Below are 24,631 nucleotides of genomic sequence, written 5' to 3' on the forward strand. Positions count from 1 at the left end.
GCCTATAGGCACACACATATGTTTAAAAAATTTCTGAATGAACTGCATGAACGAAAAGGTAAAATATAATTTAATTACAATCTTAAGTACACTTCTATCTGTACTGCTGTAAGAAATGCTCTCAAATTTGTTGAGTTAAAGAAATAGACAGGTCCCCCACACCCCCACACTGTCAATTAAAAAGTTGCAGTCCAAATGCATGTTTTTTTTTTATGTTGGTGCTGTCTCTGCTTCTGTGACCTCCTGTAGGACACAGATAGCCAGCTGTTTGTTTATTCACATGGGTCCAGCGAGACATTTTTACCATATGTTCCTCTCGCTTATTTCTGTTTTTGTTTTTTTTTTTTTTGTTTTTTTTTTTTTTTATCTTTCAGGCTAACAGGTCTGTCACATCACAGAGGAAGAAAAACCATGCACGGTCATAAGCAAGAGTCAGTTTGTCCAGATAAAGGGATGGAGTTGGGCAGCAGCGAAGAAGGCTGACATGGTAAGTACACAGTCATATACAGCCAAGCCACAGGAAAAAAATATACATGTAATTCAAGACAGAAAAATGTTTAAGTGCATGCCTGCCTAGTGCATTCAGTCTGAGAAAAATATGCCACCTCCCTAAATTCTGCAAGCCTTTTTTTACAGATGTAGTACAGTTATATTTTTTATGAGCTATAAGTTGTGATTTCTCTATTCCACTGTCTCACAGACATCTCAAATGTCATGTCTCTATCTCCCTTGTCATGTGCAAGCCTACCTCCGATTCTAGCTCCCCATTTTTCTGGTCCCTATAATTCACATTTATCTTTCTATGCTGTCTTATTAGGCTTGGGATTTTTTTTCCTAGCTTTCAGGTGCCTTCCTGCAGCGCCCTGGTCACATTAACCACAGAAGGGCACCTAGCCACACGTGTGAGATTGTAAGCCATGTTCAGAGCACCACGTCCTGAATTGCCTTGCTGGATGAAGGGAGGGCAGAGCCACTCACAGAACACAGTTACTTCCTACTTTTTTTTTTTTTCTTTTTAGCATATTCAGCTTCCTCTATGAATCTCAAATGCTGTTCTCCCAACCTGGAAATAAAACTAGCTTTCTTGTTTTTTACTGTTGCTTATAAATGCCTCAGGGCTGGCAAGGTATGGTATATCATCTCTTTGTTCTGCACTGAACCACCCTCAGTGACTATATATTTATTGTTTGTTTCCATTTATTTTCTTAGAAACATTAACACAAAAAGGACTGTGTCTGCTCAAGGGAACACAGAGAGGCTGAATGAAGAATTTGAATGGGAAAGAACGTACTGTAGATTATTTTGTGAGATAAAGTAGTAGTCATTGTGTGCTTAGAGGAGAGAAAAAAGAAGTGGTTCCAAAGGTCTTGACAAGGTGTGTGAAAGGCATGTGGATCCAACACCCTGTACAGTAGCACGGGGTGGCGTTCCTGACTCAGGTCAGCCAGTTCTTGTGCTTAAAATGATGTACAGCCTGAACTATCTCACTGAATCACACTATTGAGAAGCTCTGGAGTAGTATGCTTATCACAGAACTTGTCTTAAGTCTTTTATTAGCATGTCAGCTGCGGGAACTTTTGGGGAGATTAATTAGTCTGATTTGTCCCATGATATCCGTGGTCACAGAATTCAAAAATGTAGCTGCCCCATGTCTCTATATCCACTGCAGGGTGACTTTAGTGCTCCATCATGTCAATCTGATTTTGCCTCCAGGTCCCAATAGAATCTAAATATGTTCACTGCCCCTGTTAATGGTCATGAGTAGTGATGTCCTATGTAACAAAACTGCTAGCTGAATATTTGCCTTGAACATGTGCTTGTAGCATTTTAATCAGATCACCATTGTTAAGGTCACACACTGCACTTAGACAGGCTACTGTTGTGTAGTTATAAAGCTGCATCTTATGGGTTGCTAGGGGAGGAACATCACAGGCAATTGTCACAGGGTCAATGGCAAAGAACATCAGGTAGAGTAACCTGATTAAGGTTGTGTAATGTGTCTAAAACTGGAAAACATCAGCAAGATACAACCCCCCTGGGAAGCTTTGACTTCAAGTGTAAGTGCTGGGTCAAATACAGGCTTGTTGAAATTCAGACAATATTTCTTCTGTAATACTTATCCTAAACAGAGGAGATCGTTTCATTTTTACTTCCAGTTCCAAATGCAATACCATGTAAAAGCATCAGAAAACACACTTAAAAATAATTTCAGTATTGAAATTGCAATTCTGAAAGGCTGGCCAGGGATAAAACATAATAACTTTAAAGGTCTTGATTTTCTTATATTGAGATGAGTCCTGTTGCTTCTTGAAGGACATTAGGAACATATGCCATCTCTGCATAGCACCACATACGGATTCTGATGCTAGGAGGCTCTGGAGGAACTTTGGACTTGTTTTTTTAAAAAGACAACACATTTTAATTCATGTTGTTTCAGGCATTAAAACTGGTGAATGATGTATTTATTGGTCCTGGTAAAAAGCCATCCTTTTAAATTACTGATTCAGCAGATTAGCCACAGAATTAAGAACAAAATTTTTACAAAGCAAATATGTCTAGGAATCAGAAAGGAAGAATAGTGTTACTAATCTGTAATCCCCAACCATTTCATTCTCATCTGCAAGGAAAATATATTTAATAACATCATTTGTTCTGTTTCAAAATGTCAACTTTGTAACAGCAAGGCACAATCAAAAGCTCCATATTTTCATGTTCCTGCTCCTCCCTACTTTATGGTAGTAAATTTGATCCAGTTTTTGATAATAGACAGCATTGCAAATGGAAAGGATTATAATTAGGACATATCCATTATACTTTACAGGTTTATTACTGTCCCAGAGGCTTGCAAATAGTTGAGTGGGATTTATAGACTATATATAGACTATTTATAGACTATAGGACTTGTGCAATACTGGTGTTCTTTTAGTACGTGCTGTCCAGGAAATAATTGAAAGTGAAAACCAAGTTGCTTCAGAGCAATTTCAACTCTATCTCCTTTTTATTGTGAGAAAGCCAGGCTAAATTCTTTTCCCACCTGGAACAGCCAATAGCCAGGCTGATTTCTGCTTTCCCAGGCTGATTAGTTATCACAGACTTTTGTTTGTTTGTTTGTTTTTTTGTGCTCACTAAAGATCTCAGGATGTCTTAGTTTCTCAGGTACCCAGCTGAGATTCAAAGATGCCAGCTACACTTCTCAAGGATGATCTCTGGGTTGCCAGGCTCTGAGATCCGAGGCTGGCAGATATCTTTCTCTGTCAGTATTTTAGTGGACATCTTATTCCATCAACATTTTTCCTTTACGGCTGCTCTCTTCACACATCCCTCTGCAGAGGCTTAGAGGGGTGTTTGGGCATCTTACTATAGCTCTGTGAACACTCAAGGTGGCCAGAGACAGTGCAGGGCTTTGCTGTGTACGGGCTTTTAGAGTCTTCTCTAGGTCCACTGTGACCAGTTAGGCTGCTAGATCAGTGTCCACTTATTGTGAAGGCAGACTGACACCTGGGTGTCCAGAGGATATCTCTCTCCTCCCCGCCCCCCCCCTGTTTATTCCACCTTACCCACACACAACCCCATGCTTCCCATGATGGCCTTTCTCTCCTGCCATCAGCAGGTCTGCCCAGTGCTTCCTATCTGTCATTGCTGTCACAGGAGCCCCTTTGGGCAGGGAGCTTTGCTTCTGTGCTGCCATTTAACAAATCTGTCTCCTGTGAAGCCAGACCTTAGAAATTAACTTGGATCAACAGCAAAATCGTTGCAGGTTGCACAGCTAGTCACTCAGTCCTTGATGCACATACCTAAGTTACACTACAATAGGTATTTTTCATTTAAGTAGGGTAGTTTTTTGGCATTTCTGTATGGGGAAAGGAAGGAGGAATTCTCCTTTCTCAGTGAAAACATCTTTGACCCATGAATGCAATTACAGTTTATCTCAAAGGACACACCTCTTGATAGACTGATTTCTACTTGCATCATCTGTAAAAGTCTCTGTTTGATTTCTGCAGCATCATGCTGGTCCAGAACCTCATTATGAGTGCTGAACCCAACAACCTGCAGCACTGATCTCTAGATCCTGCATTTTTCTCAGTTTCCATCTGTTCTGGAATATAAAGATGGGTGATTGCTGGTGACTTTCAGTTGAGGCGAGTCGCCTTTGAGTGGGTCATGTAACAGCATGACCTCCAACTCCCCAAACCTAAGCTATAGTACACTCGTGCTAACCTGCTCAAAAGGCAAAAGAAAAACCCAGAATAAAGCTAGAACAAATAGCCAGAAAAGCAGGTTTTGAAGTTTTTGAACTAACTAGTACCACATCAAGTTCATTCTGAGTCTAGATTGAACCAAGAATTCCTAGCTGTATCCCCCTCATACTGCCACCCTGAAATGCTATCTAATAAGAGTCTCTGTAACACATTTTTTAGAATAGACATTTTTTAGAATAGGACATCTTGGGATTTCTAGGAATATTGCTGGCTCTGTATACTCTGAAGTATTTCTTTACTGGGTTAGTTTTCTGGAGCGTGTTTCCACCCTCCCCCTACACCCTATCTTAATCTTTGTAATATCTTTTCCACCTTACATGTTCCCAAATTGAGAGTCAACTGGGAAAAAAAAACAACAAAACACACCTGAAGCAACTTGGGCTATGTTGCTCTTTGAGAACTGATTCCTATGTACACAAGTGAGGATGTTATGCATAAGACCTAAGTCAGTAGTCTATTGTGCTAGGGAACAGCAAGAGGAGAGGTGCTTTCTAAGAGAACATGAGCCACAAGCCAGGCAGGTGAAAGGGACACAGAAATCGGACAGCCAGCAGGGCCAGGGCCTTACTGTCCAGGGCCCCGTGTAACAGTACCTGAGTGAAGGAGCACAGCAGAACCAGAGATCGTGGCCAGTCCAGCCAAGAGTCCACAGGATTAGGCAATATCAACGTGATGAGGCAGATCCCTGGTCAAGCCGAAAAATCATTCCATACGTAAGGTTTAAGATCAAGGCCAGCATTGCGAGGCAGAGTAAAACGCCAGGGCCAAGATCAAGCCAGGAAGTCAATCTACAGAATGAAGTCTGGATCAAGGGGCTTGAACAAGGAGCAAAGACCCTTGGCTGAGCTTAAATAGAGCTCCTGGACCCATGGCTGTGGGGAGGGGGCTCCAGTGAGGGTGGTCAGGGCCATTAAGGGTTATTAGAGCCTTCAGGGCCTTGATAGTGTGTTCCTTTCAGGGCTTTGCCACTCACTTCTGTTTGTTCACAGACTACTTGTTTCATTTCTCTGTATGGGACTGTACTGTCCTTGCTTTTGTTACCTCATCTAGTGTGATTGCAAACACTTAAAATAGGAAGTCTTGTTCCTTCCATGCCTGCGCAGAAACAAGTGTAGGAGGGCCTTTGTCTCGACTGAGTCTTCTGATAATAAAGTGTATAGTATCTGTAGACAAGTGTGTTCCTGGCAGGATTCCCACAAAAACATACACTTTTGCAGCAGGAAAAGAGGATGCTGACAAACTGCCGTACACCTCGGTGGATGTGACAGAATTTGACTTTCAGAGCACAAGCAATTGCTGAGGCATGTTTTCTCATCAAATACTTCTCCTCTGATCACTACAACATTGGCATTCGGAGGTTGTGAGTAGGCAGCAAAATGTACAGCCACTGCTTATTTATAATTTTGTCTTTTGTAATCGAGAGGTAGATTGTAAGTAAATGTGTGCAGCTCTCTTCAGAGGGGTCCTGTTAGTTTGCATGAGCTGCTTCGCTGCAACCCCAGGCAGGGACTGCAGCAGCCACACTGAACACGGATGCCTGTTAAAGTCAAAGGGGGATTTACAGGTGGGAAAATTGGCGTTTGCTCATGTGATGGAGTTGCCTTGAATATTTATGTCATTGATATGCCTATGTGGAGGTTTTTCGCCGGTGGGGCTGTCAGGATGTAGAAGGGAAAACAGGAGGGATTTCAGGGGCAGTGTGAAAACCACTGACTTAGGGTATTTCTTCTCCAGCGCTGGCAGCTTTGAGCAGCAATTCTGAGTTTGTGAGTGGGACAAAAAAGAATCTGAGGTGAATGTAAAGATGCTCCCAAGAGGAGAGGTGAAGTATAGAGGAGAAAAACGGAGACCCAGAGTCCTAGAGGCTACGGCTTGGGGTCAGACTGAGCCTGCCTGACAGCGCCAGTAGGAGCAGCGTGTGTGCAGCTCCTCGGCTGTTGTGAAATCCTTTCACTCAGCGTTTGGCACTGTTTGAGCCAGCGCTCCTCGAAGAGAAGAAGCTGTTTGGAAGCACCATGAAGGTACCTGCCGGGAGCGAACCACCCCTGTGAAACCGGGAGCCGGTGTGGAACAGGGGGCAGCCGCGGTGCTCCAGCCCGGCCGAGGACGGACCCGCGGACAAGCGAAGGGGCTGCAGCAGGCAGGAGGGCTGCGTGCCGGCACCCGGGAGCCGATCGGTGAGCGAGGGCTGCAGGATCCCTGCAGCAGCTCAGCCGCCCACCCGTGAGACACGCCAGGCCCTCTCTCCGGCCCAGAGCCCCCTCAGCACCGAGGCCCGGGCGGGCACTGCTGCTTCCCCGCCCGCCCCCGCCGCACCTCCCGGCCACCCGTGACGGGCAACGAGCACGGCGGGCGGCGGCGTTTCCACCCACCTCGGCTCTGCAGAGGCATCGGGCTGAGCCTGCCAGGTGAGAGCAGCCCCGCGAGGAGGCCGGGGGGGTGCTGGCAGAGGCACCGGCTCAGGGCTGGCTGTGGTTTGCGAGCAGCGCAGCCTGGGCACCCAGCGCTGGCTTGGGCTGAATCCGCCGAGTGGTCTGCGTCCTCCTCTCCAGGTAGGGTGAGCCTCCCCACTCCCCAGCCCTGTCTCGGCCAGTGGTGGACCCACGGAGGATGTGAGATGCGTTGTAGGAAATGAACAGGGGATGCTCTCTTTTTGTCTCTTCGCTTACAGGTGAAGACTGCTCAAACCTTTGAGGTGTAATGTTTTGAGTTTTCTGTTAAATTACTTACTACCGTGCTGAATTAATTACCTGTCTGGCCTTTCTTGAGTCCTGTTGTATATGTAGCCTTGAGAGTTTCCTATACCAGCAGCCAATAAAGGGCACTGTGTGGAAACAGTAACATCTCAATGTTTGCTGCATTGTGCACTGCCTATTAATTTTGCACATGCGATGTGAGAAGTTCCTGTGTTTTCACTCTAGTTCATTTGTTACATTATGAACTTTAACCTCCAAGTCATCAGCTCTTTATTTGGTAAACCTGTTGTGCTGCTGCATTCAGTCTTCTTACTGTGTTTCTCTGTGCCTTAGGCATTCACCCTATCCTTTTTCAAAGGTCATTTTTTAAGTCTGTGATGGCCTTTTTGAAATGTGGTGAATGCTACTGCATGTAGTATGGGAGGCTGTTGTGTGTGATAGCAATACTTCCAGTAATCTTCATTTTTACCTGTGTATCAAAACAGTTTAGTTTTATTGCGTGCTGAGATAGGGTTTTTGGTTGAGCCGTAGGCATTAACATACAGGTCCCTCTTGAGAGATAAATTGATTTGGTACCTTGATGTGCAAGTTGCTTAAATTCTCTTCTGCAGTACTGATTTATGTGTGATGAATTTTATTAACAGCATACTGCTGTCATCAAGCCAAAGCACTATGCAGCAAGACTTCTATAAAACTTAGTAAAATACTATATTGATAAGGCAAAGATTGGAATTCAAGGGAAAAAATCTTGTTTCATCTGAGACAGGTGTCTCCTGTGCTGTGGTGTTCTGCCTCTGCTACAGCAAGGTACAATTTAACAGGCTTCATCAGGAACCTGAGCAGGCTTTTTTTGAAAAACCTCTGTGTGGTGCTAAGGCCTGGGCAATACAGCCCTAAACTCATCCCTTCTCTTCCAGAGGAGGTCTCTGTAGGCTCAAACTACACCAAGCTGTGACCTGGCACTGTTGTGGTCCACACGTGGGATCTGTAAACAGGCATTGCTCCAAGATTGCTTCTGGCGTACAGTGGGTTAGTGACTCTTGAATACTGGACCACTAAAAGCAGTGTGCTAGTTTCCCCCCCCCCCCCATATGCATGGATTGAATACGCTCGGACCTGAGCAGCAGATATTGCTTCCTTGCTTCTTTTAAAACAATAAAAGATACGCCAAAGCTTGTGTCCAGGGAAGAAGGTAGGTCACTTTGCAAACCTGCTGAATGCTGCTGATTGCAACAAGGGCTGGGATAGCAAGTGTTCCAACAGGAATCCAGGCTCTTTTTTCCTGGTCACTTTTCCTGAGTAGATGACAGAGAGGAACAGTTTTCCATGAAAGTAGTAGAAAGCAGTAGCTGCTGTGACACTAACAAGCCTGAGCCAGCTTTTAATGTTTAAGAGCTACAGAACCAATGCCAGCTGCCTGCTCTTGGTGGGAGTACATCAGGTCAAACTGTGTTCAGCTCTCAATTTGTTATCAAAGGACAGTAAAGTTGTTGAAACTTTTGGAGTGGGTCCTGTATGAGGAAGGACTGATTAAGCTAGAACCCTTCTTTCTGGGAAAGAATTCAGACACACATTAAGGCAGAAAGGTAGGACAAAAGTTTGCAAAATAGCATAGAAAAGTTAGGAGAGAGAATTTTTTCTGAAACTGGCTCCTCCTAACTTTGATTTGTACCCGGTTTTGTGCTGGAAAGACAAATAGGAGGAAGTTCTTCAGGCAAGCAACAGACCTATGCAATTCCTTGCCACAGTTTCTGCAGATTTGAAGTTTACAGGGGTTAGAGGGAAGACAGGACAAGTACAAGGAACAGAGATCCACTGAGGATTGAAAAATGCCTGTTGGCCTCAGTAATCTGAAATTTGGAACACCATTTCAATCAAGTAGGCTCTACAATTGTCCTGTTGATACCCTTTCATGGCGATCTCCTTATGGCCACAGTTGGAGACAGTTTATGAGCCTGCCAGATCCTTGTTTCCTGGTCAGTATGCCTGTTTTTTAAAAAAATGTTATTTGCCCATATCTTTACTAAATCACACATTCTTTCTGCCAGACAGATGTATACCCACTCATTGAGTTTGTATGATCAATAGCTATTCCTCAATGGGAAAATGAAAGAACCTTTCTTTTTTCCATTTAGCATATTCCTTGATTCAACAATAGAACATGAACTTTTCTTCTTGATTGTTTTGCTTTTCTTGATTTTTTTTTCTTTATTAGGCTGATAGGAGCTTATATATTTCTTCAACAAACAGTGACAGCCACTTTTGCTTTGTATCTACCAACCCACCACCTCTTCTTTGCCCTGTACTTCTCTGGCTTTCAGGACTGGGAAGGATGAAAGCCCTCAGCTACAATGTTTACTGCAGTCTACCTCAAATTTAGCTGCCAGATAAATAATTACCTGCCCTTTAACAAAAATATTTTACTTCTGTCTGTGTAACTAAGTAATATTGCAAATGTGTTTTTGCACCTAGGTCTCTGGACAAAATGGGGAACTTGTCAATGAAACCCAAGCACCTGAGACAGCCAGATAGACATGTAGCAAACCTCTCTATTGGTTGTGCTGGCAACTATAAGTTTCTGAAGGACCCAGGTCTAGGCATCCATGTGACTGGGCAAGCTGATGCTCTTTGCAGCAGGGTGGTTGAACTGGAAAAGGAGCTGAAAAGAAAAGATGAAGAGTTGCAAGAGGGTCAAAGTCTCGTTGCTGAGCTTCAGGAGCAGCTGGCTATGCAGACTAAGGTCATAGCAGAACTCACCAAGGAACTTCAGAGCAAGTGTATACAGCTGAACAAGCTGCAGGATGTTATTAGTACTCAAGGAGAACACTCTCTTCAGCCTTCTCCATTTAGAGCAACTCCAAAGAATCAAGTCTCTGCTGACAGGAGGAAAGGAGCTAAGGAAGGTGTATCTGCAGAGCCAACAACACAGCTATATGATTTGAGCAAGCAAGCTAGGTTTTCCTTCGAAAAATCAAGAGTCCAAAAGGATTTCAGGTAAGCTTATTGCAGAGTGGTTGTATGTTTGTGTTACAGGAATATAGCTGCAATCCCAATGATATTGTCTTTGTGAAAAATTACAATTTCAGTACCCAGCTTTTTTTTTTTTGCATAGGTTTTGTCACTATGGTAGTTAGATGCTGGCTGGATTTCCATTTAGCTTTCAACCAAGAATCATCTGCAGCCCCCTAACTTCAGATCAAGTGGTGGGTGGCATCTTCGCTTTTAGCCCCTTCAGTATTTGTCTTTACTGTCAGCTAAGCAGAACCCAAGTCTCAGGTCCAGGTTTGCCTACTGCTTAAAGTTTAAGCTATTCTCTGGAGTACTGATGGGCAGAAGGCTGGATGTCTTCACATAGGGGCAGATTCTTAGTCCTGCCTTATGGATAGCTTAGGAAGGAGCAGGTGGCCTCAGTTCAAGTGCAACATAGACATCAGTTCACAGCTGTGTACTAGCTTTGTCAGCCTGGTGTCAACTCACTCGTGCAAAATATACACAATTTTTTTTACAGCATAATTAACCTGTTAGTAGCTTCCTCCTCTTCCCCCAGTTTCAGTCCTTGTTAAGGAACCCATTTTAACTTTTTCTGCTTTGAACCATTAAACTTCTAGCCTCTACAGAAGACAGAAGGAGCTGCAGTTGCAGCTCGCCTTGTGGACAATTTTCAGACTAGTATTCCTACCCATACTGCAGACCCTCTTTTACCTTACAGTTTAGGCCTATCCTGATTATCTGATTTAATATCATGATAGCCAGAAAATATGTGGACTGCAGCCAGCAACCAAAGTATCTCCTCTTTGTGGGGAGCTTTAGTATTTTGAGGAGTTCATGGCGCATTTGAACCTGTACTGCAGTAGAACTAGGAGTTATCAGGCTCAATGTAGTTGTCATCCATCCTGTGTTGTATCCTCAAAGCTATCTTTTGAACCTGAAAGGCTGCCTGAATTACCCTAAGGAGCTGAAAGCTTCAGCAAGCAGTGTTTTTCTGTGTATGGGAACTAAGGGAACTGTAATTACAACTTGTGATAAAATGTTATTACCTGTCTTCTCCTTGGCATAACCCTTGTGCTGAAGTCCACCAGATTGTTTTCTAGGGTGCTTTCAGAAGTAGAATTGTAATAATACTGCAGAGTGAAGCACAGGACAGGATGATCTACCAAGTGCAGCACAGACTTGACCATTCAGTACAAAAGCAAATATTGCAGCTTATGCAGTCTAAATGTAATGCTGATCATACAATAGATAAGAGCCAGGAATTTTCTGTCTTGATTCAGTGGCCGAGCAGTTCTAACACTGCCATTTTTCTTGAATGCCATCTTCATTTTCTTGTCTTCCTAAACAATGGCATGAAATGGAAAGGATAAAGCAGAACCGCTCTTTTCATTTTCCCTCCCTCTAATCTTTAACAATCTGGTTCAAAATAGTTATGGTAAGGCTCCCATAGATCCATAACAATTTAGAATACACCATTCCTGTATTGATTTGATCTTGACTTTAGTGGAAACAACTTTTTTAGTATTCACCCCAAAAGCACTAAGAACAGACCACCCTACTCTCCTCCCCACCATTTCCAGCTTTTATATTATTCTTTTCACCTTATTTCCTTCTGTTCAATGCTATCCATGTTTCCTTTATTTACACTTCATTTTTTATTTTAATGGCCATCACGGAAGATGAGAATTCAACTTTCATTTGTCTGCTAATTACTGTCCTGAGTATAAGTAATTTTATAGTGAAGTTGAACTCATCATTTGTTTCATTACACACTGCTAGTAAGTGCATCAACTCTGCCAGAGTAATTAGCATGAGAGAACTAGCTATGTGTTCTATACAAAAAAAAAACATTGCTCCCTAAGCTGAACTGAGAAAAAGTAATAAATAAATAAATAAATTTGGAAATGCAACCAAAACTTCAGCTTTAACATTAAATATTAATGGAAAATTTGTTGTAGCAGACTCAAGAGCTCACGTGAACTTATTTCTTGGCAGGATTATGAATGAAGAAAAGCATATCATAGAATCTTAGAGTATCTTTATTAAATCAGAAGAGCTAGAATTAGGAAAAATGATTTCTAGGGTATCCTAAGTATTCGATAGATCATGCCAGAGATTAAATTACCTTTTCTTACATTATTAAACTCAAATTCAACTTCATATTTTACCCATTGTTCTTAAATTACCAAGTAATCTTCCATAATTAACCATTTTCTAGATCTATTTTTGGTAGGACATAAAATGGCAATATATCTATGTTTTACTTGTAGATCTAGGGACATAGTCCAATAGTTACTAAGACAATTAAAAAGCTGATTATGGACTCTTAATAGCATTACAGCAATAAAACTTACATTTTTTAAGTGGTGCTTTGTAGTAGGGATTTTTTTTTTTTAAGTCTAAGAAGTAATGTAAAAGCATGTCAGAATAGTTCTGGTTTTATATACACTTAGAACTGTCTCCAAGAGTTCATGTCTTTCTGGCTGAGGTTCTGAAACTTTAGTCTGCATTATGGGCAGAATTCTGTTATGCAGTCGAAGTGACTTTGTTCAAATGTCTTGGGATTTGAAAGACTAGAAACACCAAGAACTGGTGCCTTGAATTAATATAAGTGCAGTACACTATCAAAACCTCATTTCCTGTGGAATAACGCTCAAAGGGCATACCCAAAATATTTTATTCATTTGCAAGTTGGCATATTTTTTTTTCTGTTGCAGTCAGTATTTGTTGGATTTATGTCTTTTGGACAGCTTTTAGACTCAGACAGAATGTTTAGTACCTTTATCAAAAAGCTATTTTATAAACTCACATACATGATATGCACCAAGGGAACAAATTAGATTTTACCCAATGAATCAAGTAATGGGTGAAGACTTCGCTCAGACTTCTGGGAAGAGGTCTATCTTTTGATGCAATAGTGGCCAAGCTATCTTTTGATCTTCCAAATGCTTCAGAAGCATACAGAAGTGAGGAAAGTACCAGAAGTGCTAGAGGCATAGTAGTGCTGTGTCCACCACCTAGGTAAGCCTGTGATACACGTGCACTTGTTGAAGTCATCCCCTTGCAATTGAGATAAAATGCCTAGAGGTTCAAGCATTTGGTTTTCTTACACAGGTCGTAAATACTTCAGGCAGGTCTAATTCAAACAGTTGGCATTCATGAAAGGACAAAGTCTAACCTTGACTGTCTACGGAGTTCTGTCCATCGTGTTTAAAAAAAAAAAAATGTTTCTTTATCCTAGCAGTGGCTATAGGAGCTTTTAGAGTTGTTAATGTAAGCAGCTGCTTCCCCTTTACAGAGTAAGGATTTAATGGAGCCCTGGGGGGAGAATAAAAACCTATCTCACACTTAACAGTTATGTCTCCTGCCAGTCAATACCAACAGAAATCCAAGATCTCTCATCACTAGGACAAAGTTAGATTGAGAGAAATCAGCGCTCCCTGAACTATGTCATACCCTTAACCTGTGGGATGACAGGTATCTCCTCGGGGAGGAAATTAACTACTGTTCACAGAAAGATGTTTTTGAACTGTCAAATGGTATTTATGGGGGTGTGACTGTTTTGAAAAGGGCCGCATGGAACATTGGTAAAATTGCTAACAGCAGGGAAGGGAACCAAGCCTGTACAGAAGCGCTACAGCAAAGCTCAAGCAGTGTAGTAAAGGAAAGTCCTGCTAGTGGTGGGACCCAGAAATACCTCAGGAACACCAGAACAGTTGTATGGAGCTGTGCATCCCCTTTTTAGCCTCTAGAAAGAACAGTGCAGTAACTGGTACAAATATAATATCAAGTGTCACCTGTCCTTTCAGGACAAGTAATTATTTCCAGCAGATCTTAAAGCTAAGGTAGGTGTAGGGGAAGCAGAGAAAAACAAAACAATATGTACTGTGCTGGATGCCTATGAAATGAGCAAGCAACTGATTGAAGAGCCTGAGGCATGATTATGATACTTCTAGGTCCTTTGCTTAGTAGCCCACTGCACTTCCTGAAACAGCAGCATCAGAAGATTCAGTATTTCTGCAAGCTTTAGTGCTTGCTCTTAAGTATCAGTTTATAAGCCATTACTGTATTTTATTGCAGTATAATGTGCATGATGCAGGCCAGGATAAATTAAATAAGCAAGGTCATTTTCAGCAGAAAATCAAGTTAGAGACTATATTCTAATAATGCTGTTGCTTTCAGAAGAAGCTAAATTATTATCTCTATTTCTAAACACAGTCTTAACCATTACTGCTTGATTTTATTTTCTTGCCTCTTGTCATTACCATTACTGATTTTCAGACATTATATGCCTAGTAACATGTTAAATCTACTTTTGTTCATTCCTGATTTCCCTCAGGAAACTTTCCCACATTACCTGCGTTTGATGAAAGCTTTGCCTTGTTTTACAAATAGAAGCAAGAGGAAACCTTAGATGCTCCAGAAAGCTGTGAAGGTGTTAATTTTGTTAGGCAGTTTGCCTACACCAGCATAATAGGAACAAGGGGACTTGAAAGCAGAATGTAACTTTCACTGCAGCAGTAAGAAAAATCACTCAGCAATTCCTTAAAAGATTTATCAATGCAGCGTTTGTTTAAATGCATTCACTTCTGGCATGCATTCAAAACACTACAAGGCTTTTTACAGGAAGCCTTTGACCTAGAGCATGTGTCAGTCAATCAGACTTCACAGGCTGCCCAATGTGTATATAGAGCCAGCTTTATCTCAGTTGATCGCTCATTGTTAGTCAGTTCAGCCAGCTTTGATTTTTCCACATTCTCTCCTTCTTAAAATCCAGCCACTGAGATCTTCTATCAGCTGGAAAAATACACTGATCTTGTCTTTGCAACATCCTTTTCTATATCAACATTTCCCACTCCAGGAGATAGTGCAGAGACAGCATTGCAGGGAGCAGTAAGGACATGGCTGGTCCCCAGGGAAGAGCAAGCCAGGAGCCACAGAAGACCACACAGCACCCTCACTGACCATCCCACAAGGGACAGACAGGTTAGGCAGAACAGGGTGGCGATGGCAGCATCCAGCATAAATCCCATCCAAGAAGCAATCAGTCCAACTGCAAGCTCTCTCCAGGAAACATAAGCAAAGTACTTACAGTGTGGTGCCAAAATCCCTCTAAAAGAAAAAATCAATCCCTATAACATAGCTCAAATAAAACCAGACTTCCCAGGCCTGAGCGTAAATAGAGTATGCAGGCCAATGGAGCAGTGGGTGCGTGGATGGGGGTCCCAGGTGAGGGTGGTCAGGGTGGTGATGGCCTGTTACTGCCAGCAGTGGGGTCCTCACAGGCTGCTCCTTGAACTCCAGTGTGCCTACTTTACATGCCTTTTGTCTGACTTTTGTGAATACCCCAAAGCTTTTCCAAAGACATTTCAATGAAACCACCCTGTATAGTTGTACTTTGCAAAGGGCATGCTTAGGGAAGACTTCTCCCCTGTCTGCTCCTTCTTAAGGAGACAGGGCCAGTTTGTCATCCCAAATGGGCAGACCACTACCACACTTTTACACAGATAGGAGCATTTATGCTGGTTTTTGTCATCCACGCAGAGGAAGTGGATACAGCAGAGGTAGGCAGAGTTTTGTGTGTAGGAAGATAGAGGACAAAGAGCAGTGCGGAAGGGAGCTGCATTAATCCCAGCCCTCATCCCTGCCCACCCCTTACACCCTCTATCCTGGGCTTATTGTGCAAATGTGGGGACAGTGTTCAGCAGGTACTCTGCAAGCTGACCTTTCCATGGTGTCCCACTCATAACTTAGTTTAGTAGCTATGAAAAGGGAATGCCATAGGATCAATGGCCTTTTGCAGGTTCAGGGCAAGTTCTCTGTAGTCAGTTGTTTAACCACAATCATTTACAGCTTGCTTCATTTTTCCCACCACCAATGTCTTTTAACATGTTCCTAAGAACCAGCAGTGCCTGTTAATCATGCTTTGGCATACTTTTTTTCCTTGCTGCTTACCTCACTACAAAGGAGAAACTCTTCATACCATCAGTGTTGAATTTAACTCTGTTACTATCTTCGGTGTTTTGTTTCTGCTGGCTATTAAGAACAAAATACACTGGAATGTTAGAAAAGTGGACCTGATTTTATAACAGGTTGCCATTCCTGTACAGGCAGAGGTATGTGAAGACATACCTTTCACATTTCATTCCTTCACATAAGCAAGGCTGTATATTTTAGTCATGCATTGCAGAAAGAACACGGTGAGAAACAGTGCGAAACATCTGGGGAGCGTGCCTTCTACTTGGAGCCTTTTCACATCTAACATGATGCTTTCTTTGTTGGGATTATGCAGGAGGAGAGAGGCCATGGTGTGGCACTGCTTCTGGGATGCATGTTAGTTGCAAGGATTGTAATATGCATAATTGATACTGGTCATGTTTTCAGTGTTAGAAATTAGACGAAGCATGTTGAGAGGAATGAATGCCTGGTGAATAATATATCCCAGCAGTGCTTGATCTTTGACACTTTGCTTTTTGATCGAAACCAGTGAGAAGAAGCTCATCACAGACGCCCTGAATAAAAATCAGTTCTTGAAGAGACTGGAGCCTCAGCAGATCCGAGATATGGTGGAATGTATGTATGAAAGGACTTTCCAGCAGGGGAGTTATGTCACCAGACAGGGAGAGCCAGGCAATCACATTTTTGTGCTCAAAGGTGAGTACTGCTTGCTTGTACAATGCGTAAGTGCTAAAACCAGGAAAATAATTTATAAGTCTTTGCAAGAGACAGGAATGTTGATATCTGCATTCCTAAATGACTCATGCTGGCCCCACTGAGGGCAGTGCAAGTTTTATCTGTGATTTCTGTGAAACACTGAAACAACAAAAAGTACCCTAGAAACTTGAACCTTGATTTAATGCTATTTCCTAGTAAAATAAATTGGAGTCTTTCTTTCAGCTCTGAAACTTAGAGGCCAGGAGAGGCTGGTTTGTACCTGCATTTCAAGGCACTGTTTGCATCCTTGCTGCTCCCATTTCTGTGCTTGAGGGAGTGGTGAAGCCAGAAATGCATTGATTTACTTTCCCTCCTTTCTGTGGAACAGAGCTCAGATTTAATGCATATTATCCTGATGATTTTTGACAGAGGGCAGACTGGAAGTCTTTCAGCAGAATAAACTCCTCTCCTCAATACCTGTGTGGACAGCATTTGGTGAACTAGCCATTTTATACAACTGCACACGGACAGCTTCTGTGAAAGGTATACAAAGTGTATTATAACAACATGGTGTGGACTATTGTGAGGTTCCTGTTATATCCAGTTTATCTTTGAAATTGTCATTTAATAGATGTCAAAATCCTAATTCAAGAGGTAATAGAGTATGTAGGAATTACTGTTGTACTTTTTTGTTTCCAAATCATTAAGTTATCGAGTCTCACCAAGATCCCTTTACATGTTGCATTTGTGACTGGCATTAAGAAGAAGGTTGAGTTTGATTGTGAAGAAGATAAGGAATTGCTAGGTGAGACATCCTGCTTCTCCATGGAAAATACTGGCTCTTGCTTAGTGTTTACTGTCTGACCAGGATAGAGGTCAGTGCTGCTGGGATACAAATATCCATCTTCCTTTATTAGACTGGGTATTAATTCATTAAATATCCCTAGATTCCTTTTCTAGCCTGCCATATTATTCTGTGACAGACCAGTAAGTGACCACATAGGGTTTTCATTCCTCATCCCCATTTTTCCAGTCTCCACCATTCTGTGAAAATAACTTGTGTTTGGAGGCTTGTTTCTGGCCTCGTCTCAACTGAGGAACCTTGAACCACCAGTAAGTATGAAGAGTTCATGTTTACTTAAAAGGGAGCAAATGGAATAAAACAGAAGTTGTTTGCTTTAAAAGCTTCTGGTCTTTCTTCCTGCACCCAATTTAAGTACTTAATCATTGCTGGCTATGTAGATGGAGTAAGCTCCTGTAATCTTTTTTTTTTTTTTGTGGCTGCCTGATAAATAGAACAGCATCACTAATGTGATTAGTTTTTGTACTAGCATTTGAATATGTTCCCTATTTTTCTTTTTTGCATGCTGTATAGTATTAGCATTGTAAAGTGATGTTTCAGCATAGTAAGATGTCATGCTGTTTTGGATCTTTATTAGTGTGAATTGTTTTTGAGGTAGGACAAGGTCTCTCCAACTGTTGACAAGAAAGGATATTTGTATACTTAAAATCCCTCCAGAAACCCACACCTCCCCACTAGCTTTCCTGTGTTTCCTTGTGGTGAAGGAAGAACGCTGCAATGCCCAAACCGAGCACAACTAGCAAATACGTAGGCGAAAACTCTGATGTGGATGCTGGATCTAGTCAACCCCCTTACCTGCAATGTTTGAAAAATGACAAGCGAAGGAGTTTAGCCAGACAGCATTTTAATGACCATGGTTACCCAGCAGCATCTTTATATGCATTAGCTGTATTTGAAACTGAGAACAAGATTTACTGCTGTGTTTCTTTCTAGATTCCTCTTTCTGTCTCATCTTTGAAATTGCAGGTTTTTGTTTGTTTGTTTTCTAGCTATGTCATTGGTTTATTTAGTTAAGGTACAAGATACAGGAGATGGAAAGCTTTCATACTTTCCATATTTTCTTCATGGAAAGTAAACTGAAAGATATTGTTTAGGAGAAAACCAAAACCAAAACAAAACCTTCGGTCTCCCTTCCAGCATCCAGAAATATTTTTTGAGCTCTTTTAATATATGTCAGTTAAGAGTGTATGTGTACATCAGGATTAAGTACAGTGACTGACAACTGACCTGTGCATCTTTTTAAACCTAGCATTTTTCTTTCCTGTAAAAATGGCTTTATGTTTCTGATAAATAGTTAAACTGGGGAAATAAGTTGCTCTTTTTTTTTTTTTTTCTGTAGCTTTCTGTAGCATTTATCCCAGAGAAAAGTTTTATTCCTTCAACTTACAGAAGGAAAACTACTGAGTACAATGTAGCATCTTGAGAGAGAGAAATAGAGAGAGATTAAATTAAATAGAATCACCATATTTTGCTGAAAGAAATAAAAAGTGCAGTGTATTCTGTTGTGTCAGTGACTGCACACAGAGGCCACTTAGTGGTTTGCATCTTTGATGCTGGGTCTTGTGGACATTTGCTGCATTAATATTTTTATTACCTTCCTAAATATAATCAGTAAACTGTAAGATTTGTTTTGATTGCTCTTCTTTCCCTTAGAAAATGGTTAAATTAGAGGAAAAAATGTGTGAAGATCATAGGATTAAATGAAATTACGTGAATTTCTTGACCTCTGTTATTCCTATCTTCTTGCATATCTCACAAACGTTTGCATGTAATCAATCTGAATTAGAGATGGATCTGAGCCATAGTATTCAACATTTATATCATACATTTATGTCACACACACTTCAGCCAACTCTTCTTCTTTCAAGTCATCTGTTTTACAAATTACATTGGAGTTTTCAAGTGCAAAGTCTATCCATGATTAGGAATAGATTTTCATGAGCATTCAGCCCTGATTATGCCCATAGCAAATGGCTAGTTTTTCAGGGTTACTCACTCCATGGGGCTGCTTTGAAAGTGCACACTGAAGGAGCCATTTGGAAATCTAAGCCTTATTTTAGTGAGGGTTACTTATGTGGGAGCTGGATTCTTTTAAAAGTCTGATTGCAATAGGTGTTGCAGGTTTAAAAATTTGTCCTTGGGCAATTTGAAAAGGCTAGTCTATTTTGTACCATGGCCTGATACTGTAATATCTGCCACCAGATCATAATGAAACATTGTTGATTTGTTTGGTTTTATTTTGTTTTCTTAAAGCAATCACCAATGTAAAAACATGGGCATTGGACAGAGAAGTGTTTCAAAACATCATGAGAGTGACAGCACAGACAAGGCAAGAACAGTACAGAAGCTTTCTTAGAAGGTAAACCTAATGCATTTGTGTTTTCTAAGTACTGGTCTGAGCTACTTGGTAAGGTGCACAATAGTATTGTGCTTGTCTGTCTTACAAAGGGACAGAAAAAGAGGTGCATTAAGGAATGCAAAGGGCCTTAATAACCTGAATATTTATCTCTTTCAAATTTTTAGGATTCACATAATTATTTTGTTTATTTTGACTGTCTTTATCTATTGCATTAGGAAACAGCAGTATCTGCTTGATGAAATGCATGCTTTTAAGTAATGGAACAAATGTATAGGCAGGTTACATGGCTAGAAGTTAAAACAATGTTTTCAATGAAGACAGTTAATGAAATCGTCCTACTAGAAGTTCATTTGCTGTTGGAGTAGATTAAATAATATATTCTTCATCCCTTGGAGACTTGAATATGAGAACTACATATCTTTATTTATGAACTCTTTCCAATATAAATTACTAGGAAATCTGTAGAGAGGTAAAGGAGAATAATACTATCTCCTACGGGGAATACTGAGAGATGTGCAGTCTTTTTCCTTTAGAAGAAATTATGTTAGAGGTTCCAAATCATAATTAGCTGATTTCATATTTTCTTTTCCTTTAAGAAAGCATCGCCATTCTGATATGGTTTCAAACTGAAATCTCAAGCCTGGCCTTGCATGTCTTTTTGCATCCACTGCTTGTCTCCATCTTTGATTTCCATCAGTATTTCTTTGTTGAGCCCAGTAGCTAGAGAGCTCCACGATTTCCAAACTTTTACTAGTCAGAGTGCTACGGAGGAGAGGTTTTTCCATTCTTAGCAGCAAGTTCACTAAGTCATCACTGTAGCTGAATTCTCTTTTAATAGTTATAAAAGTAATAGTGAAGTTTCTAACTTTGTCTGATTTCGCAGTCTCTGCAGTGCTTTTGAAAATACATTACTGGAGTATTATAGTGTCTTGTTTTTGCAATGAGTGGATTCTGTATGACTTAATTTTGAATTTGGGCCATGTGCCTGCTAGAGCTTTTTCTACCTAACAAAGTACAAAGGTGATTTACAAACTAAGCAATATTTGCTACATTTCTATAATTGTGCAAGTTCTACTTACCTAAAAAGCAAGATGTGAGAATGTTTCAACCTTTCAAATAAAGATTTAGTGCATGTTTTATATTATGTGTTTTGTATCACAACACCAGTTTAGCTAGTTATAAAGTGTGATTGTACAAATTCTATAATGAGAAGAAATCATGTAAAAAAAGTGGAAAAAGTGTTAGTCATAATTTTTTTTTTTTTTTGGCTTGGCATTTCTGTTTTCTGGTAGTGTGTCTCTCCTAAAAAACTTACCTGAAGATAAACTAACCAAGATCATGGACTGCCTGGAGGTGGTAAGATACTGTTAAGTTTTCCTGAACAGTATTCAGTAAACTTTTAAAATAATGAATAATAAGTAGGTTAAAAAAAAAAAAAAAGATTATCTTCTTTTAATATGACAGTATTTTTGAAGTGGTCAGAGTGGATTCCAAATACCAACATTTAGTGGCATATAACTAAGTTATATCTTTGGCATCTAAGAAGTCAAGCAACTAGTTAAGAGCATATTCTGTCTATCTTATATTAGGATTAAGCACATAGTTGCTGTCCAGTTCTCTGATTCGTTTTTGGTAATCATGCTTTACTGGCATACAATATGGATACGTAATATTTTCATTTGCCTTGGAATACATACACTGCAAAATGTAAGGGAAAAAAGACCTGTCTGTCTTAGGGATGCATCTTACAACAGCATTTGGAGGTAAAGTTTAGGTATATAGTCGTAGCTGTGATGTTTTCAAAGAGCAGTGGTAGCTATTGATATTATTTGTATTGGGAAATTCTTTAGGAACTCCAGTCTTGGAACAGTTCTACGAATAATTGGAGGAGAAGAAAAAATTAAGTGGATTTTTAACAAATCACTAAACTGAAAGTTATCATGGAAAAAGTTCTTGACTGAAAGTTAAAGAATAGGGCAGTGAAGGCGGGATTCCTTAGCAGAGACAGAAAAGCTGGTGTTTTGGTAGCTTGGAATAGATGATTTAGGCACTGCCGCTGAGGTGTCAAGCCCCAAATTACTTTGAAAATGGGACTTGGATTTGGAACTCTTTTAACAGCTTTTTATATTTTATCCTCATTTTTTCCCTGCTTTGTAGGGATGATACCAGTGCTAATATTTTTTGTTCCATAGTACTGCATTTAGATATGTTACAGATCAGCCACCAAGCTTTACACAGTGGAATGCTTGCATGTTATTATGGGACACAACCTATGCTGGAGTTAGGAAGTTAAACATCAATGGAACATTGAGACATATTGACAGCTCTGCAAATAATCTGATTTATCAAAGAAGCTAATGATATATCAGGCAACATTGTCTCTCTCTTTATCACCCAACAGGAGTACTATGACAAGGGAGATTATGTTATTCGGGAAGGAGAAGAAGGAAATACCTTCTTTATAATAGCAAAAGGAAAGGTAAGATGTAATAAAACAAACTTATAACAAATACAAACACTGGTATTTCAAAAGCTATCTTGAGGGGTGTGGTCTTCGGTAAAATGTGTTCAGTTGCTTTTATGTTCACAATGCTGTGGTAAAAGCCTGGACTAGTATTGCAAAGATGGGAACCTTATTTTCTTTGGAAATGAAGCCATGTTGTACTGTTACAACGTAATTCAGGTATGTTCTGAAGCTTCTCAACTCTGTAGCAAAGATGTAATGTCATTTTTTTTTTGTAAATGAGATTTGATCCTCTTTCTTCTGCACATTTCATTATCTGACAGGTTAAGTAGACCATTTTACAGTCCAAACACCAGTAGGAGCCATGTTTTACTTATTCGTTGTATTTATTTCATGATTTGGCAATCCAGGAAACTCATTTGAAACAGTAAAGCACTACTTGAGGAACTAAAGAATATAATTTGCTTCTTCCAATATTTTAAACTATATTGGTGCTCAAATATGTGGTATGATAAAATATTTTTTAAAAAATGCACACAAATATAAAACTCTGATTATTTCATAAATTCTCAGGGATGATTTATTTGTAAAGGTACAAAATGTTAGTTAATATTTCTGCATGCTGTTTAACTGAGAAGCCAAAAAGATAATATGATGTCTGCCCACTGTGGGAACCTGAAGTATTTTTCTTTTTTCATTGAAATTGGATTTATTTTGCTCTTATTTTGCTTTTAAAAGGTGTAATGAGAAAATGTTAGAGGATGAGAAATAATAAATAAGTTTGGTTTTGCCATTTCAGCAAAAATGTGGGAAGGGCTGCAGGATGTTTACTGGTTTTAATTTTTGAGAGAAAGTAGAAATTACATTTATCTGTTAAATACTGCAGCTTCACTGAGTTTTAAGCATTTATGAAATATACAGAAAGAAGGGGAAACCATGGGATGCTTTGACTCTTACCTTCCTAACTTTTTGTTCCTGTCCTTTCAAGGTGATAGTTACCCAGAGTACTGCAGATCACTCACAGCCTCAGCTGATCAAAAGTCTACATAAAGGAGATTACTTCGGAGAAAAGGCTCTCATTAGGTTAGTTCTCACTGTCTGGTGTATAGTATTTCAATGGATATGTCACTGTGTCAGATTGTACACTTCATGACTGTTTTGAATATAATCTTTGTTTTGATTGAAATGCCAGCAGGTCGAGGCAATGGCTGAATTTGTCTTAATATGTTTTTTGTTTTCAGAAAAGACTTTAAAACTTACACTGTCATTTACCTTTTTTTATCCTTGAAAAAAATAATAAATTGCTGGCCCTCTCTGCATTGTTGCTTTTTATTTCTAAAAAGCTGTGATGAAAAATTGTTGTTTCAGGCTCTCTATGACTCCTAGCATGGATAAGTTCAATTGTTAGGAATACAGAGAATATGTGACCTATGAGCCAATAGCTTCTTCCTAGTAAATGTTTTCAGGCTTTCATGAGCTGTCAGAAGGTCTTGGTTTATTATTTCTGGGCTCCAGATAATTTTTACCCACACTGCTGCATTACGTGATGCCAGCCCTGTTTTGAAAGAGTGCTTAAGTTCTGGCTTCTGGGGATCTCTTCCTGATAGAATTTTTGTAGTGGATTGTAGTGGCTAGTGAAGTTGCTGTGGTCACTCATTTAATTTTAAACCTGTGTTGGATAGCACTTGCAATAAATAAATTAAAAACTTCTAAGCTTTGGAGAACTTCTTTGTGCTCAGTATCTTGAGCATTCCCTTTCTTTAGTTTATTTTCTCTGTGCTTTGTTGGCCTTTAGGAACTGCTCAGGGTATTGGGGGCACTCACGTCTCATAGGCTACATTAAGACTTTGAAAAGATCTTTCTTTTTAGTAACCAACTGTATGAGTAAATTCACATAGGACATAAATATTTTATAGTAAGCTTTCCTCATTCCCTCTCACAACTGAAAATATGACAAGTATGAATAATGCGCAATAAACTCCCAAATACATTTGGATGTAAAACAGCCACTGGGAAGTTGGGCCAAGAGAAGAAAACTGCACCTCTTTTTACAGTTCAAGATTGTTGTGTTGTTTCACATGTAGGCACTCACGTGTGTGATTGGGCAATAAGCAGTATTGTAACAATCAGGCTGATGGAAAAGGAATTACTTCTTAAGAGGACGTTTACAGAAATGAAATTAAAATATTTGCATACAGGCTACTAAACAACAACAACGAAAGATTGAAGAACTTAGAAAATACTCAAATTGGTAAATAAGTTTCTGGGCACCTTGGCATTCCTTTCTATGAATATTTATGTGGATGATTGAGTGGAAAATGTTTGGTGTGTGGAATGTTTTATCTC

At 40.2% G+C, this 24,631-nt stretch overlaps 1 protein-coding gene across 9 annotated transcripts in view; it reads left to right on the plus strand.

The window, feature by feature from the left end:
* PRKG2 (protein kinase cGMP-dependent 2) overlaps window positions 1-24,631 on the plus strand; it is a 55,683-nt gene that overhangs the window by 17,350 nt on the left and 13,702 nt on the right. For 6 of the 9 annotated variants that reach the window (XM_013190581.3, XM_066996600.1, XM_066996598.1 and 3 more), the window contains 8 exons: window positions 375-487; window positions 9,428-9,949; window positions 16,434-16,600; window positions 17,030-17,143; window positions 19,716-19,821; window positions 21,114-21,177; window positions 22,223-22,300; window positions 23,274-23,368. In XM_013190581.3, coding sequence (XP_013046035.1) covers window positions 9,441-9,949; window positions 16,434-16,600; window positions 17,030-17,143; window positions 19,716-19,821; window positions 21,114-21,177; window positions 22,223-22,300; window positions 23,274-23,368 — 1,133 coding nt within the window. In that variant the 5' untranslated portion in view covers window positions 375-487; window positions 9,428-9,440. The other 3 variants (XM_013190584.3, XM_013190586.3, XM_066996601.1) reach the window with 3 other exon arrangements.

This window comes from Anser cygnoides, chromosome 4 (genome assembly GCF_040182565.1).
Source record: "Anser cygnoides isolate HZ-2024a breed goose chromosome 4, Taihu_goose_T2T_genome, whole genome shotgun sequence".
In the NCBI taxonomy this organism is placed as follows: domain Eukaryota; kingdom Metazoa; phylum Chordata; class Aves; order Anseriformes; family Anatidae; genus Anser; species Anser cygnoides.